General features: G+C 36.5%; 1 protein-coding gene across 3 annotated transcripts in view; it reads left to right on the top strand.

Moving 5' to 3' along the window:
- Positions 1-27,527, top strand: part of LOC105475099 (secretory carrier membrane protein 1) — a 121,229-nt gene that overhangs the window by 13,020 nt on the left and 80,682 nt on the right. For 2 of the 3 annotated variants that reach the window (XM_071098783.1, XM_011730099.3), the window contains exon 2: positions 19,546-19,623. The exons of the other annotated variant lie outside the window; for it this stretch is intronic. In XM_071098783.1, coding sequence (XP_070954884.1) covers positions 19,546-19,623 — 78 coding nt within the window. The remainder of the gene's footprint in view (positions 1-19,545; positions 19,624-27,527) is intronic. 3 annotated transcript variants of the gene reach the window in all.

Below are 27,527 nucleotides of genomic sequence, written 5' to 3'. Positions count from 1 at the left end.
ATATTGGACTTGAGTGTGATCATTTCAGCTAGAGAGGATGCTTTGTGTTCAGAGACCAGCTATACTCTGAGCCTCAGCTTCTGCTGAGGGAGCAGCCCTCATGGTAGCTTACACATTTGTGATCATGTCCTCTAGGATGTGACCCTTGCCACCCTGGCCTCAGCTGGCTGATCTTAACAAAGGTACTTGTTGAAAGCAGTGGAATAGCAGTCATGTCACTAGGCTTTTGAAGGCCATTTTCAAGAATTCCTGTCCCTCATCAGAGTTGCTTTTTAACTAGAAGGGATGTGCCATGTCATGAAGAATTTCAATCTCTGTGAAACCTGGCATTCTTCTTTCTGTATGTATCTTTAAAATATTTTCCTGCTCCCAGCATTTGGGGTGACCTGAGTGAGTCTGTCTGTTTCAACCAGAATTGCTAAACAGTAAGTGTAAAGTAACATTTTCTTGCCAAAACTATGATAGAGTTAAGCCTGTATTTAGACCTACAGTTTTTGGTGGTATAACGGAGTAATACATTTGCAAATATTGTAAGATGTTTTTAAATCACAATGGAGAATTTCCCTACTTTCACCAGGTGTAGGATATAAAAAGGTGACATGGAGTTTGGTTAGGTTTAACCTTGTAACAAGTCTCCTTACAACTTTCATTTCAGTTCACTTGTTCCTACTGAGGCAGTCTGTAATGTCCTGCAGCTTTTGACTTCATATAGTAGACTAGTGTTGAAGCCCCTGTTCTCCTTTCTGTGCAGAAGCCTTGCAGATCTATACCCAGAGAGCAATACAGTAATCCCCTTCTCCTTGGCATTTGGCTTTGGGTGCTTTTCAGAATTAGTAATGTTACTTTATCAGTTGCTGGACACTTAAGTTGTTTCTGTTTTTTGGCTATTACAGGTAATGTGTCTATAAAAATTCCTGTACAAGTGTTTTGTTTGATCACCTGTTTTAAATTCTTTTGGGGATATATACCTACAAGTGGAATTTCTTAGTCGTATGGTAACTCTGTTTAATCATGGAGGAACTTCCAGACCCTTTTCCAAAGTGGCTGCACTATTTTGTATTCCTGCTTGCAGTGTATAAGTGTGTAGATTTCTCTGCATCTTTGTTAACACTTGCTATTACCTGTTTTTTATTCTAGTCATCCTAGTAGGGGCGAAGTGGTGTCTTGTAGTTTTGATTTGCAGTCTGCTAATAACTAACGATGTTGAGGATCTTTTCATTTACTTATTGGCATTTGCGTATTTTCTTTGATGTCTGTTCAGATCCTTTGGCTATTTTTAGATGGGGTTATTTGTCTTTTTTATTATTGAGTTTTAAGAGTTTTTATATATCCTGGATACATACCTTTGTCAGGTATGTGATTTGTGACTCCCCCCCCCCCATTTTCTAGGTTGTCTGCTTTCTTGATAACATCTTTTGAAGCACAAAAGCTTTTACCTTTGTTAAGTTCAAATTACGTATTTTTTTGTTGTTTGTATTTTAATGTCACGTCTAAGAATCCTTCGCCAAATCTGAGGTAAAGAAGGTTTATCCCTGTGTTTTCTTCAGAGTTTTATAGTTTTAGCTCTTGCATTTAGGTCTATGATTCCTTTTGAGTTAATTTTTGTATTTGGTATGAGGTAAGGTCAACTTTGTTGTTTTGCATGTGGTTATAATGGTTGTTCCAGCACCATTTGTTGAAAAGATTGTTCATTCCCCATTGAATGATCTTGGCACACTTGTCAAAAATCTCAGTATTCTTAATTTGTGTTCGTGCAAAGGAGATGAAGTATTTTATCTGAAAAAGCCCTCATATTTCATGCAAAAATGGCTTGCAAATACCTGGTAGTCACCAGGTTTTCAGAGTATATATTAACTTGCCCAGCTTCTAAAATTGCTAGAGCTACTTTTGCAACTGCTTCTAAGTCTTTGCATACTTTAATGCTTAAAAACAAATTTAATAGCAGGTTTTACACTTGGTTTTAGAATGTAATTATGAACACATTGTATTAGCAACTTGATACTTTTCCTTTTTTTAAAAAATAAATGCTTCCTTAAAAGAAATACTTCCATTTATTTTACAGAATACAGTTGAATTACATAATACATTTTTGCATATAAGCAGAAATATTGAAACACCTTAAACTCTTAAAGCAAAGGATAAGGTATAGTGTAAAGCGTTATGCATTTTGAGTATTGCTGAAATCAAATTAGGAAGGAGAGATTTGTGATAGTTATACATTAATAATTATAATTTGATTGATAATAGAAGAAAACGAAACATTTGAATGCAAATAATTTAGTATATGTAGCTATTAAAGAATTTTGCTTCTCAAACAGTGAAAACAATGCATATTCTGGAAGCATTCTGTACATGGCAAATACTGTAAGTTCCCACTTTCTTCAAGAGAAATAAGCAATGGCCGAGTTATATACATGCTAATGGCAGCCATTTAATCCGTGGAAATCCTCCAGTGGTGGTTAGAATTCTCATATGATAATTTGGGATATATGGAGAGCACTGTTAAACTGGTAGGTAATGGGAAAAGAGCATCAGGAGTATCGGCCAGTTATGGCCAGGAGTTGGTAAACTAGGTGTAATTTTACCACGATTTGGCACTTTTTCTTAAAAACAAATTCTAAATGGTGGTTAAGCTTCCCAGGCCAGTGCTTAGAATCGTAGTATGTAGCACCAAACCCAAGCATTCTCCACAGTAATATACCCAAAGAGGGGGAAGGTTCATTTGTGAGATCAGGGATTCATCCCCTGCTAGCCTCCCATGATGTTGAAAAGTAATCATAACCTTAAAAACTAATAGCTCAGATATACAAAAAAGAACATTAGATGTCTTTTTCAAAAATCTCCAAGCAAGTGCACAACTCTCCAACATTTATATGAAACCTACATCACAAGGTGATTTGTCATAACAATAAAAAGGAGTTCTTTTTACTGTTATCCTCACTTCAAGTCATGATATATAATAGCTTCTAAAGTCCCTGAGCTTGGTAAGGCAACTAGTAATTTGCATGTCTTGTTTTTGTTTCTATTTCTGTTAATACCAAAAAGTGTGAAAGTTAATAAAAAATTAGAGCCTGCTTTAGAAAATACAGGCAACTTAGGGGTAAAATAAATAATAATTACATGTTGCAACAAAAGATAATCTTGCATTATTATTTATTTTCTTTATATGTTATTTAAAAATATTCCTGTCTTTATTCTGATTCAAAAGGAAAACTCCTGGAACTATATAAGAAACATAACAACAACAACAACAACAACAACAACAATTAAATACTGAAGTTAGAAAAATTAATTTGCCTATGGTCACCTAGCTAGGAGGTAGAGAAGCAAACCTTAAGCTATGTGGTTCCAGAGCCCACTTTCTTACCTACTCCCCTCTACTAGTGGAATACAGACCTCTGCAAATTTCACGTACTCCTTCCTCTAATCTCCCTAACACCAGGCTAAGAACACAGAAATGTTTGCCTGCAATACGTATAGTTTATAGAACTTTTTCTTATGAACTCACCTCTAAGTGGTGGTTAAGTTCCCCTGAGATTCAGCTATAAACTTCCATTAAAAATGTTTATATTAAATAGAAAAAGCATATATTACTACTTTCAAGCTTTGGGGATACATTAATTTGCATTTTTGCAGTATGCTACTTACCTTAGGCTTGCTTCACCCGATAAAAAACCACAAGACTGACTAACTCAAACAAGCATCCCTAGCTCTAGGAAAGTTGCCATGTGGGGATAAAATTGCACCTTTATTTTTTAAGTCTTTCTTAAGGATTTACTATCCATGTAAGACACGTTTATATTCTCTAAATGTTCAGTGCTTTGCCCTACTGATTGCTTTAAGAAGTAATTTGGTTTCTTGCCACTGCTCTATCTTTAGGCATATTATCTTTTTTTGACTATAGTTCAGTCAAAACATGTTTTCATGTACTTCCTATTGCTCAGATATGGTGCTACAAAATAGAATGTGAAATTTGGACTAGCAGGACTGTCTTTACCTCCGTGGTATCTGATAGCATTTGGTATCTAACTCTTTTGCCAGTGGACCATCTAATTTCTATTATTTTGGTTAGATGATTAATACGACTTTGAGTGGACCTAGTGGTATAATTTGAAAAACAAACAAAACATATTCTCAGTCTTTATCAGCCATTATATTTAAAATGGAGATCTTGCCAGTTTAATAGGTCTTTATGGTTATTTAAAATTTTATATAATTACTGTGACTACATTGGAGATTAAAGAGGATAAAACTCAATTGTGTCCAAGAGATTGTTACTGTTGAAGATGGAATAAGAGTAGGTTATTTAGTAATGTATATGGAACTCCCAAAAATCAGACACCGTGATAGTTACTTGGGATACAAGATAAAGAGAAGTTTCAGATGTCAAATAATGCACACTTTGGTTGGGAGATACAACATGTGATAAATGCTTTGATGCTAAAGAAACAAGAATAGCATGTTCTTCATATTGCAGAAACAGAACTTCCTGAGAAGATGAGGCCTGAACTATTTTACCTCAGTTCCCGTAAATGCAGAATATGAGGCAGAAGGCATATGTGTTGTTATACTTCACTTCTCTCATTTTATAGGTAGGGAAATTCAGACACAGAGGTTAATTTTTCTAAGTTTACTCAGGAATGACAGGACTTGGACTAAAATTGTTTCATGGAATTGCTTTAATAAGGGTGAGGATAATGTTGTGAGAAATAATTTCTCATAGCAATTGCTTAAAAGAGCTGCTGGTGGCTGGGCGCGGTGGCTCACACCTGTAATACCAATGCTTTGGGAGGCCAAGGCGGGCGGATCACGAGGTCAGGAGATCAAGACCATCCTGGCTAACACAGTGAAACCCCGTCTCTACTAAAAATACAAAAAATTAGTCGGGCATGGTGGTGGGCGCCTGTAGTCCCGGCTACTTGGGAGGCTGAGGCAGGAGGATGGCGTGAACTCGGGAGGCGGAGCTAGAAGTGAGCTGAGATCGCCCCACTGCACTCCATCCTGGGCGACAGAGCCAGACTCTGTCTCAAAAAAAAAAAAAAAAAAAACAAAAAACCAAAATAAAACCCAGGACTCGGCCGGGCGCGGTGGCTCAAGCCTGTAATCCCAGCACTTTGGGAGGCCGAGACGGGCAGATCACGAGGTCAGGAGATCGAGACCATCCTGGCTAACACAGTGAAACCCCGTCTCTACTAAAAATACAAAAACTTAGCCGGGCGAGGTGGCAGGCGCCTGTAGTCCCAGCTACTCGGGAGGCTGAGGCAGGAGAATGGCGTGAACCCGGGAGGCGGAGCTTGCAGTGAGCTGAGATCTGGCCACTGCACTCCAGCCTGGGTGACAGAGCGAGACTCCGTCTCAAAAAAAAAAAAAAAAAAAAAACCCAGGACTCCTGGCAATATAAAATGAAACAAGGAAAGGACCAGACCCTCTCAATGTCATTTTGGCTGTAGGCTAAGAAACTAGAATTTCTTGCTTTCTATATTATTTAGGTTCATTACACATATCGTTAATCAGCAGGGAATTTTTGCCAAATTATATTCACAAATTATGTTTTGTTTCCAAATATTTCTCTAGAATCTATAGAGTGTACTCGATAATGAAATTATTTCTTGAGGGGGAGGTGCATATAATGTTAATGTGGACAGATAGTGCAACTTAAGGTGATTTGTTTTACTTCCAAGTTGCACTGTCTTTCAGATGCCTAATTAGGAGGTAAGTTGACTTGGGCATGATTGCTTTAGTTAAGTTTCTAATTTACTAAGGACTGATTTGGGTCTATAAAAAATAAGTGAGTCTCTTTTAGATTTGAGTAAGACTGTTATGACCCTTGCCATGATATGAATTTTTCAAAATCACGATGTATTGAATAATTCCTAGTGATTATTAAGCACATATCATGGTTGTAAAAGTTTTGCTAAATACATTGTTGTCTTAGAGTCTCGTTCAGAGTTTTTAATGGCTTTTCCTAGTTCCTTTTCTAAAAAAATGATTGGGTATTTAGAAATATGTAGTACTGTTCCAGGTGAGTGACTTTCTTAGTATTTATTAAGTTCATATGATTGTAGTAACTCTGAGAATTATAAAGTAGGGGAAAAATTGAACTCACTGAGGGGAGGGCCTCTCAGCTTGAGGCCTTTCTTGTTTAATCAAGTTGTCTAGTGTAGTGTATAATCTTGATTGAACCAAGCAGAGCTATTGAAGAATATTTTAATTAAGTTTTATAGAGCAGCCCAATACTCTCTTTCTTCTGAGGAAATATAGTTTTGAACATAAACTTATTTTCTTTATTGCATTTTCTTCCAACAACTTGGTCTTTGGATTTAGATTTGGATTTGAATCCTGACCATGTCACTTATTAGCTATATGACTTTGGGCAAATTACTAAAACATCTCCGAATCAGTATTCTCAGCAGTGAAAGAAAGGATATAGAACCTAAGTCATAAAGCTCTTCTGAGGATTACATGAAATAATTAAGAGTCTGGTATCATGCTAACCTAGATGAATTTTCTTTCTCTCTTTGAATCTGTAGCCTTCAATTTCCCATTGGCTTCCTTGATAGAACTGTAAATGTGCATTTTCTTATAAACGTTTAATACATTCAAAATATTATCTTCTTATACCTCATGAAAAAGTGTGAAGGAAGTAATGGTGAAAATCTGCTACTATGTTATATAAAAATACTGGACTAGAAAGATTCTAATCATGTCTCTTGTCATCCTTTGTAATTTTGAAAAACTTAGAGGAAATTTAAGTCTAGTTTGTCATATTTCTTTTTGCTAACATAATTGAATTTGTCCAAATGGATGAAAGTGAAGTAATTCTGTGAGCCAGTTTTGAATAAGTTGTAGTGCCTGGATCAGTACTGTCCAATAGAAATATAATTTCTGCCACATATGCAATTTAAAATTTTCTAGTAGCCATGTTAGAAAAAAAGAAAAACCAAGTGAACTTAATTGTAAGACATTTTATTTCACTCCATATAAACAATCTTATATCAACACATAATCATATAAAAATTAGAGATAGTTTATATTGTTTTGCTAAATCTTTGAAATTGAAAATCTAATGTATTTTATACTTGTAGCATATCTCAGTTGAACTAATTACATTTTAAGAGCTACATGTGGCTGGTGGCTACGGTAGCACAGGTGTATAGCACATCTATAAAATGCATTACTACAACAACAGTAGATGGCTTTTGCACACTGTAGGATATGTGTGATAAAAGAACATCATTTATTATTGCCAGTCTAAAGTTTGTCTCCAGTTCTTAGCAGTCATTTAACGGTGAGAATTTACCTATCGTTGCAAATCTGTTCAACAAATGATTTCACCAGTTTTCATTGTCCATTCCCAAGTATTTAAAATTTTCAAAGACCTCAAATATATGTACTTCACATTAATTATATCTGTAAGAAGGACATGAAAAGGTTTGTATTTTGAAAAGCTGATTCTGGCTTATTATGAAGAATAGATTGGGATGGGGTCAGAGGATAGGGAGGGAGACCAGTAAGGAGGTCATTGTCATTGACCCATGAGAAATAACTGGCAGATTGATCTCGGGCTGAGGAGGGATTTGTTTGTTTTATGTTTTGCTTGTGTGCATTTTAAAGATGATCAATACTTGAAATGTGAGGTATCTTGCTGGGAAGAAGCAGTTGAACATATGAGAGAAAAGAATAATTGACAGGGTGATCCTAAGAAAAGGTAGGGAGAGATGAAGCTTAGATATGAAGAGAATTTCCCCCCACCTTGGGGGAAAGGCTTCCTTCTTGCTTTTCCTTCCCTCCTCTTTTTTGCTTCCCTTTTCCTTTTTTCCCTCCTTTTTCCCCCCTAACCTCTAGACGATGTGGGAGGTAAGGAAAAAAAAGGCTGAGGCCTTTCTGATGATCTGCAGGACATTGTGAAAACTTCTGTAACACAAAGTCATTCCTCACCAGTTAAAATAACAGTAACTGTTTTTGCTTTGGTGACTCATTGGCAACTCTAGTAATTGCTGTTCCCCTCAGATGCTTTACCTGCTGCTCTGTGCTCCCTTTTCTGGCCACCTTCTTATAACTTGTCACTCTTTCTACCGTGGCTGTTGTCAACTTCTGCTGCTATTATAGTTCCCAATTTTATGTCTCATATTCAGGCTCCTCAAAAATGGGAATAGAATTGGATTGGTTAGCAATTAGCCAGAATCGAGTTGCTTCTGTTGGGGACTGCCAGGTTTGCTCATGTCCAGTTCTAAAGATAGTTACCTTTGGCACAGAGGCCAGTTTCTTATTCTTAGAAATGTAACCAAGTTAATAGGGTCACATGACGCAAAGATTGGGCAAAGAACTGCTTCTGGTTGCTTTCCTTAGAAGGTGTTTTAAGGAAACACGGCGGGTGTTTTTTGTCCTATTCATTACCTAGGATGTGCTATATTTTTTACAATTCTCAGCCATAGGTGGAGAGCTTTTTTGCTTGATCCTTAACTTACTGTTGGTGGTAATGATGATAGCAGCCTCACCTGTCACTTACTTGAGTATTTCCTATGTATGGGAACTATATTAAGCACTTTACATGTAGTAACTCATGACTTATATGATACATTTTACTGATGAAAAAACTGAGGTACAGTGAAATATGAAGTGACTTGTTCAAAGTTTATTGCTTCTTAGTAATGGAACTGTAATTTGAATGAGGCAGCCAGCAATCCGTAGCATAACATTTCTGAACTATGGTTGACCAGGGTGATTATCAAATTTCCCCTTAATTTTAAAGATGAGAAAATCGAGAGAGAGTTTAGGTGACTTGTCTGATGTCACAGAATTGGTCATTGCCAGGTGCTCAGTTTCTGATTCCTAGACTAGTGCTTTTTTCTACTACAGAATAAGTACCCAAGACATAGAAGGTTTTGCATACTAATCATGAAACCCAAACCTGTGTTAGCAGCTATCATAGTAAGTGGATACATAATATATAGCCGTATAATAATCATCCATGTAGATTTTTATGTTATTAGACTACTATTTAGCTTAAAAATGACATATGTACAGAGAAAAGTAAACAGGAGACTGAGTTTCATTAGTCACATAAGTTGATTGAGTCAATCTCCTTATTTCCAGCAGGTGAAAGCACTGTCTCCCAGGTTGAATCTTTCAGGTTATATGTGGCAGTGATTAAGAAATATCCAGTTCAATGCATGGTATAGGAGAGCATTTGGAATACAGTGAAGGTTCAGAAGGTTCATTCCTCTGGAGAATTTGGTAGAGAAACCTAGTATTAAATATACAAACTAATTGTGCTAGATGTAAACTTTTCTTCGTTTGGAAAAATTTGTTTTCATATCCATCTTGATAGTTTAGTGAAATATGAAGTAAACACTGTGAAGTAACACGGTGAAGTTAAGTGGCATTACTAAAGGACTGACAGAATAGCCTTGGCTTAACTAATGACGTAAAGATATAACTCTAATGTCTATGCATAGTCAGATCCACTGATATTTAAATTAAACTGAAGAATATCTTTACTTGCTGCTTAAAAGTTAATGAAATACAGAAGCCTAGTATGATCCTCTAAGTCAACAAAATAAGACTATCTGAGAATCTTTTCCTTATTAGAAATATAAATTCTCAGGCATCATCCTAGACCTATTGAATCAGAAACAAGGTACGTTCAGAGTGACACTCAGCAATCTGGATTTAACAAGCCCTCCAGGTGACCCCAATGTGTGCTGAAGTTTGAGAACCACAGCCAAAGAAGAAACCAAATTATCAGTTGAAAGAATTTCATTTTGATTATGTTGGAGAAGAATAACATTTTCCTGCCACAGTTTTGGAATTATTAATTAGGAATTGGGAAGTCTTAGTTTAATTTTTGTCTCAGACATGCACTAATTGACCTTAAGGAAGTTTCCTGACCTTGTTTAAGGCCACAGCTTCTTTCTCTGAAAAATGGAACGATACAGTCTACCAGGAAAGATTATAGCAAGGATTGGAAATAAATGTAAGTGCTAAATACTTAATAGGCATTACAATATCATTTATCGTTACTTAATTCTTTTTCAATTTTGTTGTCTTCTCCCAGTTTAGAGGGTATGGCTTCCTCAACACTATTTACAGTTGCTAAAAGCTAATTTGAAACATTAATTATGTGATAATTCAGAGATATCAGTTCTTTACCTTCCTAAATCTAGTGTTATTCTTGGTATATTGTGTACATACTCTAATGCTTTGTCATCTAATACTGCATTAGGAGAGTGAACTCAGTTCACTTGAGAAAATGATTTTATCAAATTGCCTGTTAACTTCTAGCCTGGATTAAATTTCTAGAATCTAGAAGGAAACAAGTGCACTTTAGTCACTGTAGTTGAAAGTAGAAAATTGGAAGAATAATTTTATTCTGGGTCTCTTTGGAACTAAGTTATACCTTATTTATTGGCTTTTCAAAGTATTTAAGGTGAATTTTAACACACTCAAGATAATTGGATGTGTTTATTTGTAAAGTGAGAGTTGGACTCGTACTTCTGTGGCACTGAGAGAATGACGTTGATAGCGTGAATGTTGGCTAAGCAGGATTCATCTTTCTGATCCTACATTGTGTCTCCCTCCTTTTTTCTTTTCGAATTAATTTTGTTTTGTAATTATGAAAACATTTTCATGTTTCCGAAGTAAAGGCTATAAAACAGTATACAATTAAGTCTAGCTTTGAAGTCTATCCTCTGTCTTTATTGTTCCTTTCCTTCCCCTATAGAGAATCATTTTTATTCGTTTTTGGATTCTTCCTTTTAAAAAACATAAACACACATTCATTTTTATCTTTCCTTTTGCACCAAAGGTTAATGTTTGTTTACACTCCTCTGCACCTTGCTTTTCTCACTCTGCCCATAGCACTTGTATATCTCGTTATACCATTTTACAACTGCATAATGATACTCAGCTGCATAGTACTTTATCATGTAGATTGTCATAGTTTGTTTAGTCATCTTCTATTTATAGATATTTAGGTTGCTTCCAGTCGATTAAGTAGTGTGGTGCTTCCATATGGTTATAAATAGAATTTTGCCGATATTTCTTTGGAGTAGATTCCTAGAAGTGAGACTGTGGGTCAAAGGATAAATACAGATGTTATTTTGCTAGGCATTGCCTACTTGCCCTACATAAAGGTTGTAACACTCTTTATTCCCATTAGCAATGCATGAGAATCCCTGCTTCCTTACAGCTTTGTCAGTAGAGTATGTCAGACTTTTAGATTTTTTTGCTAATTTGATAGGTGAGAAATGATTACATCAGTGTAGTTTTAATTAGTGTTTCTCTTATCAATGAGATTAAACATCTTTTTATTTACACTTTTGGAACTATCTTTATGCTCAGTTTTTTTCAAGAAGTATTTATTGGTTACTACTGCTGCTATTATCTTGAAGAATTACTCTTTGGGTATTTCCCCACAGGGATGGTAGTAATACTCGTTGAAGAAACAGAGTATCACCAGGCGTGTATGATTTAAGAAAAAAAAAAAAAAGATCACTGATCACAGATCACCACAACAGATAAAATGAAAACATTTGAAGGCTGGGTGTAGTGGCTCTTGCTTGTAATCTCAGCACTTTGGGAGGTTGAGGCAGGTGGATCACTTGAGGCCAGGAGTTCGAGGCCTGCCTGGCCAACATGGTGAAACCCTGTCTCTACTAAAAATACAAAAATTAGCCAGGCGTGGTGGCGCATGCTTGTAATCCCAGCTACTTGGGAAACTGAGGCAGGAGAATCGCTTGAACCCTGGAGATGGAGGTTGTGGTGAGCTGAGATCATGCCACAGCACTTCACCAGCCTGGGCAACAGTGAGACTCCATCTCAAAAAAAAAAAAAAAAAGTCTTTTTCTTGTTTCAAAGAGTTCACAGTCCAATTGGGGGAGAAAAGACTTGCATGAAGATTATCATCGTTCAGAGAAATAGATGTTGGTGGAGCTCTCATAAGTGCTGTGGGAGCATTGAGCCTGGAGTGGAGAGACTTGGGTACAGGGAAGGTATCAGAAGATCATTGCTTAGCATATGAGGTAATATTTAGAATGAGCTTATAAGGAAGAGGAAGAGATTGCTAGGCTGACCCTGCTGGGGAAACTATTCCAACTAGGGGAAGCAACGCAAAGGAAGAGTATGACTGATGTTTGAGGACTCACTGGTTACTGGTTTTGTAGATGATGGTGAAGTTAGGCATTGAGACTACAGCTGGACCATCGAGATTTGATGAAGGTGCTTGTTGACCCTAAACACATTTCTAAATTAGATTAACTTTAGCAATGCCAAGTTGAAAATTTTGATTAAAATGTCATGTTTCTGTTTTCTCAATTTTCTGATTGACACATGCTTTGTCTCTTGATAATCTTCTTGGTCCTTACACTTTTGGGTGAACTTTGGAGGGGAACCCTGGGGAAGTAAGTCAAGTGATTTCATTCCCTCCTTCCCATTTTACTGTTGAGCAAGCCTAAAGCCTTTATATTTTGTCTGTGTCATACTTTTAATTTATCCTTACTACTTCCTTTATGCCAAATTTGAGCCTCCTTATTCAGTAGCTTGTTTCATTTGGTTAAGGGAGAAAGATCTTTCTCATATGAATTTATAAGGCTGGAAAGATAGGCAGGCTAGATGGTTAGAAGTCTTGTATCTCATTTTGAGGAATTTGTGTTTTGTTTTATAGTTTGTGTAGAGCCTTTAAACATTTGAAATGGATAAAGGACAGAGGAAAGAGGTTGGAGGAAGGGAATGGCAAAATTAGCTTTGCATTTTTGAGAGGCAAAGAATGACTGTCTTGAGGAAGGTGAATTGGAGAAGGTACAGTATAGACTAGAGAGGAGAGGTCTCCAGACCAGCAGAAGCAGTATCACCTGAGAACCTGTTAGAAATACAGGTTTTCAGACCCCATCCCAGACCTACTGAATGAGAAATTCTGGGGGTTGGGTGCAACACTCTGTGTCTTATTTGATTTTGATGCACACTGAAGTTTGAGACTAGAAATTCGAAGTTAGCCTACACGACAGTTTGGGAAATGCTTTTCATGTGAATTATGTAGTTGACTTTTGTTGATGTTCATTATGCTGAGATGTTCATTATAAATGCTTTTCGCATGAATTACATAGTTGTGTTGAGATGTTCATTTTTTATATGTATATATACACACACACACTTAATACACACACATACATATACTACAATTTTGTGATTCAGGTTTTTAAAAAATTTCGGTAGGTTTTTGGGGAACAGGTGGTGTTTAGTTATGTGAATAAGTTTCTCACTGGTGATTTCTGAGATTTTGGTGCACCTGTCACCCGAGCAGTGTACACTGCACCCAGTGTGAAGTCTTTTATCCTTCACCCCACTCCCACCATTTTCCATGGGTCCCCGAAGTTCATTGTATCATTCTTATGCCTTTGTGTCCTCATAACTTAGCTCCTACTTGTGAGAACATACAGTGTTTGGTTTTCCAGTCCTCAGTTACTTCACTTAGAGTAATATCTCCAATTCCATCCAGATTGCTGTAAATGCCACTATTTCATTCCTTTTCACGACTGAGTAGTATTCCATGGTATAAATATATATATATGCCACATTTTCTTTATCCACTCATTGATTGATAGGAATTTAGGCTGGTTCTGCAGTTGCAAATTGTGCTGCTATAAACATGCATGTGTAAATATCTTTTTCGTATAATGACTTCTTTTCCTTTGGATTGATACCCAGGAGTGGGATTGCTGGATCAAAGGGTAGATCTGCTTTTAGTTCTTGAAGGAATTTCCACACTGTTTTCCTTAGTGTTTGTACTAGTTTACATTTTCACTAACAGTGTAAAAGTGTTCCCTTTTTACCACATCCACACCAACTTCTGTTATTTTTTGATTATGGCCATTTTTTCAGGACTAAGTTGGTATCACATTGTGGTTTTGCTTTGCATTTCTCTGATAATTAGTGATTGTTGAGCATTTTTTCATGTTTGTGGGCCTTTTGTACATCTTCTTTTAAGAATTGTCTATTCATGTCCTTAGCCTACTTTTTGATGGGATTGTTTGTTTTTTTCTTGCTGATTTGAGTTCCTTGTAGACTCTGGGTATTAGTCCTTTGTCAAATGCATAGATTACGAAGATTTTCTCCTACTCTGTGGGTTGTCTGTTTCCTGATTATTTCTTTTGCTATGCACAAGCTTTTTAGTTTAATTAAGTCCCATCTGTTATCCTTTTTTGTTGCTGTGTTTGCTTTTGGGTTCTTGGTCATAAAGTCTCTGCCTAAGCCAATGTCAAGAAAGATTTTTTCAATGTTATGTTCTAGAATTTTTATGATTTCAGGTCTTAGATTTAAGTCTTTGATCCATCTTGAGTTGATTTTTGTATAAGGTGAGAGATGAGGGTCCAGTTTCATTCTTCTCTACATGTGGCTTGCCAATGATCCCAGCACCATTTGTTGAATAGGGTGTCCTTTCTCCACCTTATGTTTTTGTTTGCATTGTTGAAGATCAGCTGACAGTAAGTATTTGGGTTTATTTCTGGGTTCTCTATTCCGTTCCATTGGTCTGTGTGCCTATTTTTATACCAGTACCATGCTCTTTTGGTGACTATGGCCTTATGGTATAGTTTGAAGTCTGGTAATGTAATGCCTCCAGATTTGTCCTTTTTACTTAGACTTGCTTTGGCTATGTGGGCTCTTTTTTGGTTCCGTATGAATTTCAGGATTGTTTTTCTAGTTCTGTGAAGAATGATGATGGCATTTTGATGTTAATTGCATTGAATTTGTAGATTGCTTTTGGCAGTGTGGTCATTTTCACAATATTGATTCTACCCATCCATGAGCATGGGATGTGTTTTCATTTCTTTGTGTCATCTGTGATTTCTTTCAGCAGTGTTCTGTACTTTTCCTTGTAGAGGTCTTTCACCTCCTTGGTTAGGTATATTCCTAAGTAGTTTTTTTTTTTTTTTTTTTGCAGCTATTGTAAAGGTGTGGAGTTCTTGATTTGATTCTCAGATTGGTTGCTGTTGGTATATAGCATGGCTGCTGATGTATGTACATTAATGTTGTACACAAATGTTTCAGTTTCCTGAAACTTTGCTGAATTCATTTACCAGTTTTAGGAGCTTTTTGGATGAATTTTTAGGGTTTTCTACGTATACAATCATATCATCAGCAAATAGCAATAGTTCGACTTCCTCTTTACCAATTTGGATGCCTTTATTTCTTTTTCTTGTCTGATTGCTCTGGCTAGGACTTCCAGTACTGTGTAGAATAGAAGTGGTGAAAGTTGGCATCCTTGTCTTGTTCCAGTTCGTAAGGGGAATGCTTTCAACTTTTCCCCATTCAGTATAATGTTGGCTGTGGGTTTGTCATAGATGACTTTTATTACCTTAAGATATGTCCCTTTTATGCCGATTTTGCTGAGGCTTTTTCATAAAGGGATATTGGATTTTGTCAAATGCTTTTTCTACGTCTATTGAGATGATCAGGTGATTCTTGTTTTTAATTCTGTTTATGTGGTGTATCACATTTATTGATTTGGGGATGTTAAGCCATGCCTGCATCCCTCTTATGAAATCACTTGATTATGGTGGATTATCGTTTTGATGTGCTGTTGGATTTGATTAACTAGTATTTGGTTGAGGATTTTTGCATCTCTGTTCATCAGGGATGTTGGCCTGTAGTTTTTTTTTTTGTTATGTCCTTTCCTGGTTTTGGTATTAGGGTGATGTTGGCTTCATAGAATGATTTGGGGGGATTCCCTCTTTCTCTTTTGTGATAGTGTCATTAGGATTGATACCAATTCTTCTTTGAATGTCTGATGGAATTCAGCTGTGAATCCATCTGACCATGGACTTTTTTTTGTTGGTAACTTTTTAATCACCACTTCAATCTCACTGCTTGTTACTAGTCTGTTCAGAGTTTGTATTTCTTCCTAGTTTAATCTACAAGGGTTGTATATTTCCAGGAATTTATCCATCTCCTCTAGGTTTTCTAGTTTATTTGTGTAATGGTGTTCGTAGTAGCCTTGAATAATCTTTGTATTTCTGTGGTATTGGTTGTAATATCTCCTGCTTCATTTCTAATTATGCTTATTTGGATCTTCTCTCTTTTTTTCTTGGTTAATCTTGCTAATGGTCTATTTCTCATTTCAAAAAACCAACTTTTTGTTTCTTTTATCTTTTGTGTTTGTTTGTTTCTATTTCATTTAGTTCTGTTCTGATCTTGGTTACTTCTTCTTTTGGGTTTGGGTTTGGTTTGTTCTTGTTTCTCTGTTTCCTTGAGGTGTGACCTTAGATTGTCTGTCTGTGCTCTTTCAGACTTTTTGATGTAAGCATTTGATACTATAAACTTTCCTTTTAGCACCACTTTTGCTGTTTCCCAGAGGTTTTGGTAGGTTGTGTCACTATTATTGTTCAGTTCAAATACTTTTTAAATTCCCATCTTGATTTTAATGTTGATCCAATCATCATTCAGGAGCAGGTTATTTAATTTCCATGTATTTTTATGGTTTTAAGGGTTCCTTTTGGAGTTGATTTCCAAGTTTATTCCACTGTGATCTGAAAGAATACTTGATATAATTTTGATTTCCTTATATTTGTTGAGACTTGTTTTGTGCCCTATGATGTGGCCTGTCTTGGGGGATGTTCCATGTGCTGATGAAGACAATGTATATTCTGCAGTTGTTGGGTAGAATATTCTGTAAATGTTAAGTCCAGTTGTCCTAGGGTATAGTTTAAGTCCATTGTTTCTTTGTTGACTTTTTGTCTTGATGACCTGTCTAGTGCTGTCAGTAGAGTACTGAAGTCCCCCACTATTATTGTGTTGCTGTCTATCTCATTTCATAGGTCTAGTAGTAATTGTTTTATAAATTTGGGAGCTCCAGTGTTAGGTGCATATGTATTTAGGATTTTGATATTTTCCTGTTGCACTATTCCTTTTATCATTGTATAATGTCCCTCTTTGTCTTTTTTAAGTACTGTTGCTTTAAAGTTTGTTTTGTCTGATATAAAAACTACTTTTGCTTTTGGTGTCCATTTGCATGAAATATCTTTTTCTAGTCCTTTACCTTAAGTTTATGTGAGTGCTTACGTGTCAGGTGAGTCTCTTGAAGACAGCAGATAGTTGGTAAATTCTTATCCATTCTGCCATTCTGTATCCTTTAAGTGGAGCATTTAAGCCATTTACAAACAATGTTATTGAGATGTGAGGTACTGTTCTATTCATTGTCCTATTTGTTGCCTGAATACCTTTTTCTTCTTCTTTTTTTTTTTTTCTGTTGTGGTGGTGTTTTATAGGGGCTGTGAGATTTATGCTTTAAGGAGATTTTATTTTGGTGTATTTTGAGGATTTGTTTCAAGATTTAGAGCTCGTTTTCATATTCTCTCAGCGTTTGTTTGTCTGAAAAAGTCCGTATTGTTCATTTATAAAGCTTAGTTTTGCAGGATACAGAATTCTTGGCTGATAATTGTTTTATTTAAGGAGATTAAACGTAGGACTTCAGCTCTTCTAGCTTGTAGGATTTCTGCTGAGAAATGTGCTGTTAATCTGATAGATTTTTCTTTATAGGTTACCTGATGCTTTTGCCTCACAGCTCTTTAGATTCTTTCCTTTGTCTTGACTTTAGACAACCTGATGACTGTGCCTAGGTGATGATCTTTTTATGATGAATTTCCCAGGTGTTCTTTGAGCTTCTTGTATTTAGATGTCTAGATCTCTAGCAAGGCCGGAGAAGTTTTCCTCAATTATTCTCTCAAATATGTTTTCCAAACTTTTAGATTTCTCTTCTTCCTCAAGAACAATTATTCTTAGGTTTGGTTGTTAAACATAATCCCAAACTTCTTGGAGGCTTTTTTCATTTTTCAAAATTCTTTTTTCTTTGTCTTTGTTGGATTGGGTTAATTCGAAAGCCTTGTCTTTGAGCTCTGAAGTTCTTTCTTCTACTAGTTCAATTTTATTGCTGAGACTTTCCAGTACATTTTTCATTTCTCTAAGTGTGTCCTTGGTTTCCAGAAGTTGAGATTGTTTTTTATTTATGCTATTTCACTGAAAATTTTTCCATTCGTATCCTGTATTCATTTTTTTAAAAAAATTCTTTAAGTTCGACTTTACCTTTCTCTGGTGCTGCCTTGATCGGTTTAAAAGTTGACCTGTATTTTTTTTCTGGCATGTTAGAGGTTTTGTGTTGGTTTGGATTCATTGCTGGTAAGTTAGTGTGATCTTTTTGGGGTGTTGAAGAACCTTGTTTTGTCATGTTACTGGAATTGTTTTTTTTGGTTCCTTCTCATTTTGGTAGACTATATTGGGGGGAAGATCTGGAACTCAAGGGCTGCTGTTCAGTATCTTTTGTCACACGGGGTGCTCTCTTGATGTGGTGCTCCCCGCTTTCCTATAGGGATGGGGCGTCCCGAGAGCTGAACTACAGTAATTGTTATTTCTCTTCTGGATCCAGCCCAGTGGAGCTACTGGGCTCTGGGATGGTACTGGGGACTGTCTGCAAAGAGTCCTGTGATGTGATCCGTCTTCAGGTCTGTCAGCCGTGGATACCAGCACCTGCTTCCATGGAGGTAGCAGCAGAGTGAAGTGGACTCTGAGGGTCCTTGGTTGTATTTTTAAGAATGCTGGTTTTATGTTCATTGGCCTCCAGCCAGGAGGTGGCACTTTAAAGAGCACATTAGCTGCAGTAGTAGAGGAAGACCAGGCGATGGGCGGGACCATAGAGCTCCCAAGAGATTGTGTCCTTTGTCTTCGGAGTTCCTTGGCTGTCTCAGGAGCCTGCAGCAGCAATCCATCTTCTTCAAAGGGTCTGGATTCTCTTGGCTTTCCTGGTATGTTCCTGCATAGTTTTTGGAGCGAGAATGCGCGATGTAGGTCTCCATGTGATGCTCTGTCCATTGAGTGGGAGCTGTAAGTTAGTATTGCCTCCTATCTGCCATTTTTCCCTCTCACCATGTGATTTGGTTATTTTTATGAAAGTCTAATATTAAAAGATTTGAAAAGTTGGAATGGTGTGATCATGTGTTATACTTGGAAAAGGGAAGACAGTCTATGATCATGTGGTGAAATAAACTACAGTAAAGTAGAGATATTGGAGTAGAATAAAACAAGTAAGAGGTATTTAATATTGAATGCTCTAGATGTTGGCTGTATATGACATTGATTTGTAATGTAGTATGAAATCTTCAGTGGGAGAAATTGAAACTGTTATAAAAAGGGGGAACATGAATTCTTTGTTGAGGCCAAAGGAAATGATAGTGGGTCTGCCTGAGATTTGTTAAGATGCTCTTGTGTAGTCAGTTCCACACAGCTATTAAGAGGTGGTTTACTTTTTATCTTGATGTAATAGCTTGCAGCTGATTTGAATCTCGCTCAGTTTTTGTTTTCCTTTGAGAATGTGAAGGTTGTATGGGTTTAAATTTCACCATTGTTGAAATGAGACAGTAAATCTGAGAATCTTCTTTTATTTTCCTCTGATAGCTTTGCTGGGTGACCACAAGTATAGAAAAGCAAATGGTATGTAAATATCAAAATTTTTTTTTAAAGGTAAGTCATCTTTTTTTTCTCCTTTGAATTTTATTCTAGGATCCATCAGTTACACAAGTGACAAGAAATGTTCCACCAGGACTTGACGAATATAATCCATTCTCGGATTCTAGAACAGTAAGATTATTCTTGCTTTTAAATGTTTAAAATGAAATTCAATAGGAATTATATTTCAACTATGGTTTCTTTTTTGTTGGGTTGGTTAAACTTAAAACAAATTGTTAATATTTTATTTAGTATTCAGCAAGCTTGGCTTTTTTTTTTTAATATGTAGAAATATTAGTAGTAATTGAAGATTACCATGATGATCCTAGTGAAATACTTCAAATTTTCTTTTATGTTTTACAAATTAAATCACAATAATCTTTCTAAAATGTAAACTTTTCTACACTACTTGAAATACTAGGAATTAGAGAAATATTTCTTGGTGTACATGTTGTCTGCCTGATAATGTGGGGTGACTTTTTTTTTTTACGTGGAAACTGTGTAGAACTGTAACATGAATGTTTGTATGATTGTCATTTGAATTAGATTATTCTGAATAGTACTAGCCTTCTGTTCTGGCAGAGTAGACTCTTTGGAACTTTACCCAGGCTAGGAAAGCATATTTTTGCCCTCAAAATTTAGTTATTTTTTTCTTTTTCTTTTAAAAATTTATTTATTGTAGAGGCAGGGTCTTCTATGTTTCCCAGGTTGGTCTTGAACTCCTGGTCTCAAGCCATCCTCCCACCTCAGCCTCCCAAAGTGCTGCAACTACAGACGTGAGCCATGGCACCTGGCCTCAAAATTTAGTCTTGATTTATAAAATGTACAAGTATTAAAAAATCCTCATAAAACAATGGTTTGCTACTCTAGATGTATATTAGAAGCATCTGGGGGACTTTATTACACTACTCCTTATGGCCCTAATCTCTTAGAGTTAGGACTTTTTTTTTTTAAGTTCTTTTGATGATTTTATTGCAACCTGGATTTGGAAACTGTTGAGGTATATTCTGTTGAAAATTATCCCCAGAATTTCTGTGGCAAATAATTTCATCTCCTGTATTTGGGTCCCCCTCCAATACTTTGTTACCTTGCCCTGTGCATCTCTTCTATTTGGCTGTTCCTGAGTTGTGTCCTTTAATAAGCTGCTAACAGTAAGTAAACTGTTTCCTTGAGTTCTGAGAGCCCTTCTAGAAAATTATCAAACCCGAGGAGAGGGTCATGGAAACCCCCAGCTTATAGCAAGTTAGTCAGTATGGGTGGCAATGTGTGACTTGTGACTGGTGAAATGAGCTCTTAACCTGTGGGATCTGTGATAATCCAGGTAGGTAGTATCAGAATTGAACTGAATTGTAGGACATCTAGACGGTGTCCAAAGAGTTGGAGAATTGGTTGGTGTGGGGGGAAAAACCCCACATATTCGATGTCAATAGTATTGTTGGTAAAAACAGTCCAAAAGTAAAAGCATTAAAATAAGAATGAACTTTTAAATTTCTCTTTATTTCAAAGCCCTCATTTAACAGCCTTTGCTTATATATAGCAAATTAATCCCAGGTTGGGATCACTGAAGTGCTTTTTGAGCATGTAAATTACAGGTTAAAACATGTGAAATAGCCAATAAGCTGACCAGTTTTGGTATATAAAAATGGTGGTGTCATATGATTCAACCTTTTAATGAATTAGTGCTGTGAGTATGTGAGAGTGCAATTTGGGTAGTAGTTGTTGAAGGGAAAAAAAGAAGAGCTGGCAAATTATATTCCTCTGTATGTAGTTCTTTTAACTTGATTTCTAGGAGGTGGAGATGGGAACAAGACCATTTTTAAAGTTTGTCGATAAAGAATGAAAAATTTTTATATAAATGTTTGGAAAACTTTACTAGCAAGAAATATGTTTAGCATTTTTATATAGTTAGCAGCTTTAGATTACTCTTATCTGTTGTAGTATTCTTCATCAAGCTGTCTACTTTGTGCCATGTGCTTTGCCTGTATTATCTTATTAAATTCTGATAACATTCAAAATTGATATTTTAAATTTCCATTTTACTAATAAAGAATCTGAGACACAGGTCAGCTAGCAAGTAAAGTGGCAGAACTGGCTTGTTAACTCATGTGTTATCTGTAAAGTTTTTGCCTTTTTCATTTTGCTAGTGCTGTCTTTGGAGATAGTTACTTAAGAAGTAGAAAAAATAGTCCTGGTCTTTGAAAGATTTCTCACCTAATTGGTGTAATTAAAAATTACACAGACACAAAGAAGATATATCCAGAACAAATCAAACAAAATATAAATAATGATTCTGAATGTTGAGACTTTATGGTTACAGAAAGATTTTCTGAAAGTGAATAATCTTGAGCAGGGAGCTAGGCAATAATGAGAAGCCACTTTACAATGAAATGCTTCCCTTAGATTTGATGAACAGTGATATGGTGTCAGAACCAGGAAAATTGTTATGAGAATTGGGTGTATTTTCCTCTGCACTGTTAACATGATGGAAAACACAGTTTAAATATTAAATATTCCTTTATTATATGATGTGATTTCACAAATTTGTCCATTTTTGTGGCTGTGATTATTTTCCAAAGACATTAGGTGTACTTAGATAATTGATTTAAGTGGTACATTAGCATTAGACCTTGGTCCTGTTTTAGTTAATTGGTAGTATTCATATTTTTATCATAGGACAGTGTTTGTGAAACTGAAGCTTTTTGATTGCTGTATCAGGGTATAGTGAGCTACGTGAGGTCAAGAAGGAAGATCTTCTAGCAGAATGCCTGAGTGTATAATCTTGCTAAGATTTAGAAAGTTCCTGCCCTCTTCTTCTTTTTTATTAAAATTGTTTTCTTTTGTACTTACTTTCTGAGTACAAAGAGGACCTGCATTTTAACCTAGGCCCTACCACTATGCAGTTGGTAACTTTAGGCAAACCATATAACCTCTTTGGAAATATATATATAGATAGATAGATAGATAGATAGATAGATAGATAGATAGATAGATAGATTTTTTTTTTTTTGCAGTGAAGGCAGGGAGGAAAATGTTGAGTTAAATAATTTTATTTTTTTATAGACACAGGTTCTTGCTTTGTTGCCCAGGCTGGTCTCAAACTCCTGGACTCAAACGATCCTTCTGCCTTGTCCTCCCAAAGTGTTGGGATTACAGGCATGAACCACCATGCCTAGCTGAGTTAAATAATTTAGTATTAGTGTCTCTTGAAAATTAAGACTAAAGCATTTAGCTACAGGGACTGACTGGATATAATTGTACATGGTAGTTTACTCATCTTTAATACTGTGAAAGCATTCTGTATAGTTAACACCTGTCTTTATTTTCTCTCGCTGTGCACTTCTTTTTTCTCTTTTTCTTTCCTTTCTGCTTCTCGCTGTTTTGTCATTCTTGGAGCTCATTATCTGTCCCTTCTGGAACCACTTTGTTTCCAGTCTCATTTAATGTTACTGTTGAGTTATATCCTAGTATCATTGGCTAGAAACACCCGAGTTGTCTTTGGCACTAACAGCTTCTTTTCCTAAATCTAATCAGTTGCTGCATCCTGTCACTTATCCCTGCTGGAGATATGACCTGTCTGTTCTTTTCATTCTTTCTTACCTGGCCTAATTCAGGCACTCATGTGAAATGATAGAATGACCTATCTAGTTATCTACTTCCAGCCTCTTCAAATCCCTTTTTATACTGTGACTGGACTATTTTCCTAAAGCAGAGGTCAGAGTAGGTCATCTGCCCTCCTTAGAAATGATTATGCATTGCCTACTCAGTAGTTTGCCATGTGAGACCATACGTGGTTTGACTTCAGACTTTTTGTTTTTATTTTAATTTTGTTTTCATGGACTATTTTTTTAGGCTTTCAGAACAATTGAGCAGAAAGTACAGAGTACCAGTTTGTTTTCTCCAGACTATCTTTTTACTCTTATCTTCTAATGTGCCATTTGCTCCAGCCAAAGTCTAATTAACTCATGAGCCCCTGACCCTATTGAGACCATCTCCCCATTGTATAGAGTCAAAAGAGACTGTGGGTGATCATAAAGCTTGACTTCTGTAGGTTTTCAGTGGATCCAGATGAATACTTCACACTGGATATATCCATTTTCTGTTGCTGCAGGATTTTTGCAGCAGTGGAGAGCAGAGAGTTGTTTTTAGGGGAGAGGATGAGAGAAATGGGGGCTGGAAAGGGAAAGGAGGTTAAGATAAAGTTTTGTTACAGAGTTACAGTAATGAAGACAGTATGGTACTGGCATAAACATGCAAATCAGTGGAACTGACAGCCCAGAAATAAACACTTACATTTATGATCAACTGATTTTTGACAAGATTGTCAAGATAATCCAGTGGGAAAGAATAATCTTTTCAGTAAATGGTGCTGGAATAACTGGATGTCCACATACAGTAGAATGAAGTTGGACTCCTACCTCATCCCATACATTAAAAATTAACCCGATCATAGACCTAAAGGTAAGCACTGAAACTACACATAGGAGTAAATCTTCATTACCTTTAGTTAGGCCATGGTTTCTTAGATGTGACATTGAAAATACAAACAACAAAAGAGAAAACAGGCAATTTGGACATCAAAATTTAAAACTTTTTGTCCAAGAACACTATCAAGAAAGTGAAAAGACATCTCACAGAATGGGAAAATGTTTGCAGATCACATATTTGATAAGGGACTTGTATCCAGAATATATATTAAATTCTTACAGTTCAATATTAAAAAGACAACCAGGCTAGGTGTGGTGGCTCATGTTTGTAATCCCAGCACCTTGGGAAGCTGAGGTGGGTGGATCATTTGAGGTCAGGCATTTGAGAACAGCCTGACCAACATGGCAAAACCCCATCTCTACCAAAAATACACAAATTAACCAGGTGTGGTGAGTCCACATGCCTGGAATACATGCCTGAGTCCCAGCTACTCAGGAGGGTGAAGCAGGAGAATCACTTGAACCTGGGAGAGGGAGGTGGCAGTGTTCCAAGATGGTGCCACTGCATTCCATCCTGGGAGACAGAGGAAGACTTGAAGACTTTGTCCCGCCCCGCCCCCCACCCCCCACAAAAAAAAGACAACCCAGTTTATAATGGGATAGAAATTTTGAATAGACGTTTCTCCTAAGAAGATAAATGGCCGATCAGCACGTGAAAAAATGTTCAACATTGTTAGCTGTCAAGATGCAAATGAAAACCACAAGGAGGTTACCACTTCACATCTACTAGGATGTCTATAATCAAAGAGGCAATAGCGAGTATTGGCACGGATGTGGAGAATTGGAACCTTCACATACTGATGATGGGAATGTAAAATGGTGCAGCTGCTTTGGAAAACAGTTTGCTAGCTCTAGGCATTTGTTAAACATAGAGTTACCATATGACCAAACATAGAGTTACCATATGACCCTGTAATTCCACTCTTAGGTATATGCCCAAGAGAAGTGAAAACATACGTCCACATAAAAACCAGCACACAAATTCAGCCAAAAATTGGAAATAACCTATGTTCCTATCAACTGATGAATGGATAAGTAAAACCTAGCATAAAAATAAATGAAGTAGTTACTACAACATAATTGAACTTTGAAAACATTATGCCTTCACCATTATCAGCATCCTCCACCAGAGTAGACATTTGTTACAATTGGTGAATGTATATTGACACATCATAATCACCCAGAGTCTATAGATTACGTTAGGGTTCCCTTCTTTTTTTTTTTTTTTGAGGCAGGGTCTCACTCTGTTGCTCAGGCTTCAGTGAAGTGGCATGATTGTAGCTTACTGTAACCTCAAACTCCTGGGCTCAAACAGTCTTCCCACCTTGGCCTCCCAAAATCCTAGGATTACAGGTGTAAGCCACTGTTCCTGGCCCAGGTTCGCTTTTTTTTTTCTTTTTTTTGAGACAGAGTCTTGCTCTGTCACCCAGGCTGGAGTACGATCTTGGCTCACTGCAACATCCACCTCCTGGGTTCAAGTGATTCTCCTGCCTCAGCCTCCTGAGTAGCTGGGATTACAGGTTTGCGCCACCCGCACCCATCTACTTTTTTGTATTTTTAGTAGAGATGGGGTTTCACCATGTTGGCCAGGCTGGTCTCAAACTCCTAGCTTCAAGTGATCCACCCGCCTCAGCCTCCGAAAGTGTTGGGATTACAGGCGTGAGCCACTACCCCTGGCCCCAGGGTTCATTCTTGATGTTGTACATTCTGTGGGTTTGGACAAATGTATAATGACGTATATCCATCATTATAACGTCACACAGAGTACTTTCATTGCCTTAAAAATCCTCTGTGCTATACTTATTCATCTTCCTGCCCCTTCACAGACCCTGGCAACTACTGATCTTTTTACTATCTCCATAGTTTTGCCTTTTCCACAGTGTCATATAGTTGGAATCATATATAATGTAGCCTTTCAGATTGGCTTCTTTCTCTTAGTAGTATGCATAATAAGGTTCCTCCATGTCTTTTCATGGCTTCTTAGCTCATTTCCTTTTAGTGCTGAATAACATACTATTGTCTGGATGTACCACAGCTTATTTAGCCATCCACAAACTCAAGGACATCTTGATTACCACCAAATTTTGGCAGTAATGAATAAAGCTGCTATAAATAACTGTATGTGGGTTTTTTGTATGGATGTAAGTTTTCAGTTCCTTTGGATAAATACCAAGGAATAGAATTACTGGACCATATGGTAACAGTATGTTTAGTTTTGTAAGAAACTGCCAAACGATCTTTCAAAGTCTGTACCATTTTGCACTCCATCCAGCAATGAATGAGAGTTTCTGTTGCTCTACATCCTCTCCCAACATTTGGTGTTATCAGTGTTTTGGATTTTGGCCATTTTAATTGGTATGTAGTGGTATGTCATTGTTTTAGTTTGCATTTCCCTGATGATATATGATGTGGAGCACCTTTTTATATGCTCACTTGTCATCTTTATATCTCCTTTTGATGAAGTGTCTGTTAAGGTCTTCTGTCCATTTCTTAATTGGTTTGTTATTGTTGAATTTTAAGGGTTCTTGTATCTTTTGGATAATAGTTCTTTATCAGATGAAAATATTTTCTCCCAGTCTGTGGTTTGTGTTCTCATTCTCTTGACATTGTCTTTTGCAGAGCATTAATATTAAGGAAGTCCAGCTTTTCAATTATTTCTTTCAGGGATCATGCCATTGTTGCTCTCTCTAAAAAGTCATCACCTTGGGTCAATTAAGTTTTCTCCTGTGTTATCTTCAAAAAGTTTTATTGTTTTGCATTTTATATTTAGGCCTATGATCCATTTTAAAATATTTATTTATTTATTTTAGTGACAGGGTTTGCCATGTTGCTCGGGCTGGTCTTGAACTCTTAAGCTCAAGGAATTCTTCTGCCTTGGCCTCTCTAGTAGCTGGGACTATAGGCATATGCTTGGCTTCTGTGATCCATTCTGAATTAATTTTGCTCTAGCACCATTTGTTGAAAAGACCGTTCCATTGTACTGCCTTTGCTCCATTGTCCGAGATCAGTTGACTGTAGTTATGTGGGTCTATTTTTGGGCTCTCCATTCTGTCCTGTTGGTCTGTTTTTCTAATCTTTTGTCAATACCATACTGTCTGGATGACTGTTTCTTTATAGTAAGTGAACTCTAGTAGTGTCAGTCTTCCAACTTTATTCTTCTTTTTCAATATTGTGTTGACTGTTTTGGGTTTTTTTTCCTTTCCATATAAACTTTAACATTAGTTTGTCAATATCCACAAAATAACTTGCTGGGATTTTGATTGGGATTGCATTGAATCTGTAGATCAAGTTGGGAAAACCTGACATCTTAATAGTATTGAGTCTTCCTATCCATGATCATGGAATATCTTTTATTCTTTGATTTCTTTCATCAGTTTTATAGTTTTTCACATATAGAATGTGTACATATTTCATTAGATTTATGTCTGTTTTACTTTGGGGGGATGTTGATATAAATGGTATGGGTTTAATTTGAAATTCTACTTGTTCATTGCTGTTACGTATGACAGTGATTGACTTTTATATATTAACTTTGTATTGAACAACCTTAGT

This window comes from Macaca nemestrina, chromosome 6, assembly GCF_043159975.1.
Source record: "Macaca nemestrina isolate mMacNem1 chromosome 6, mMacNem.hap1, whole genome shotgun sequence".
NCBI classification, from domain to species: Eukaryota; Metazoa; Chordata; class Mammalia; order Primates; family Cercopithecidae; genus Macaca; species Macaca nemestrina.
The sequence above is the reverse complement of the archived record's forward strand: the minus strand, read 5'-3'. Positions and strand labels throughout refer to the sequence as shown.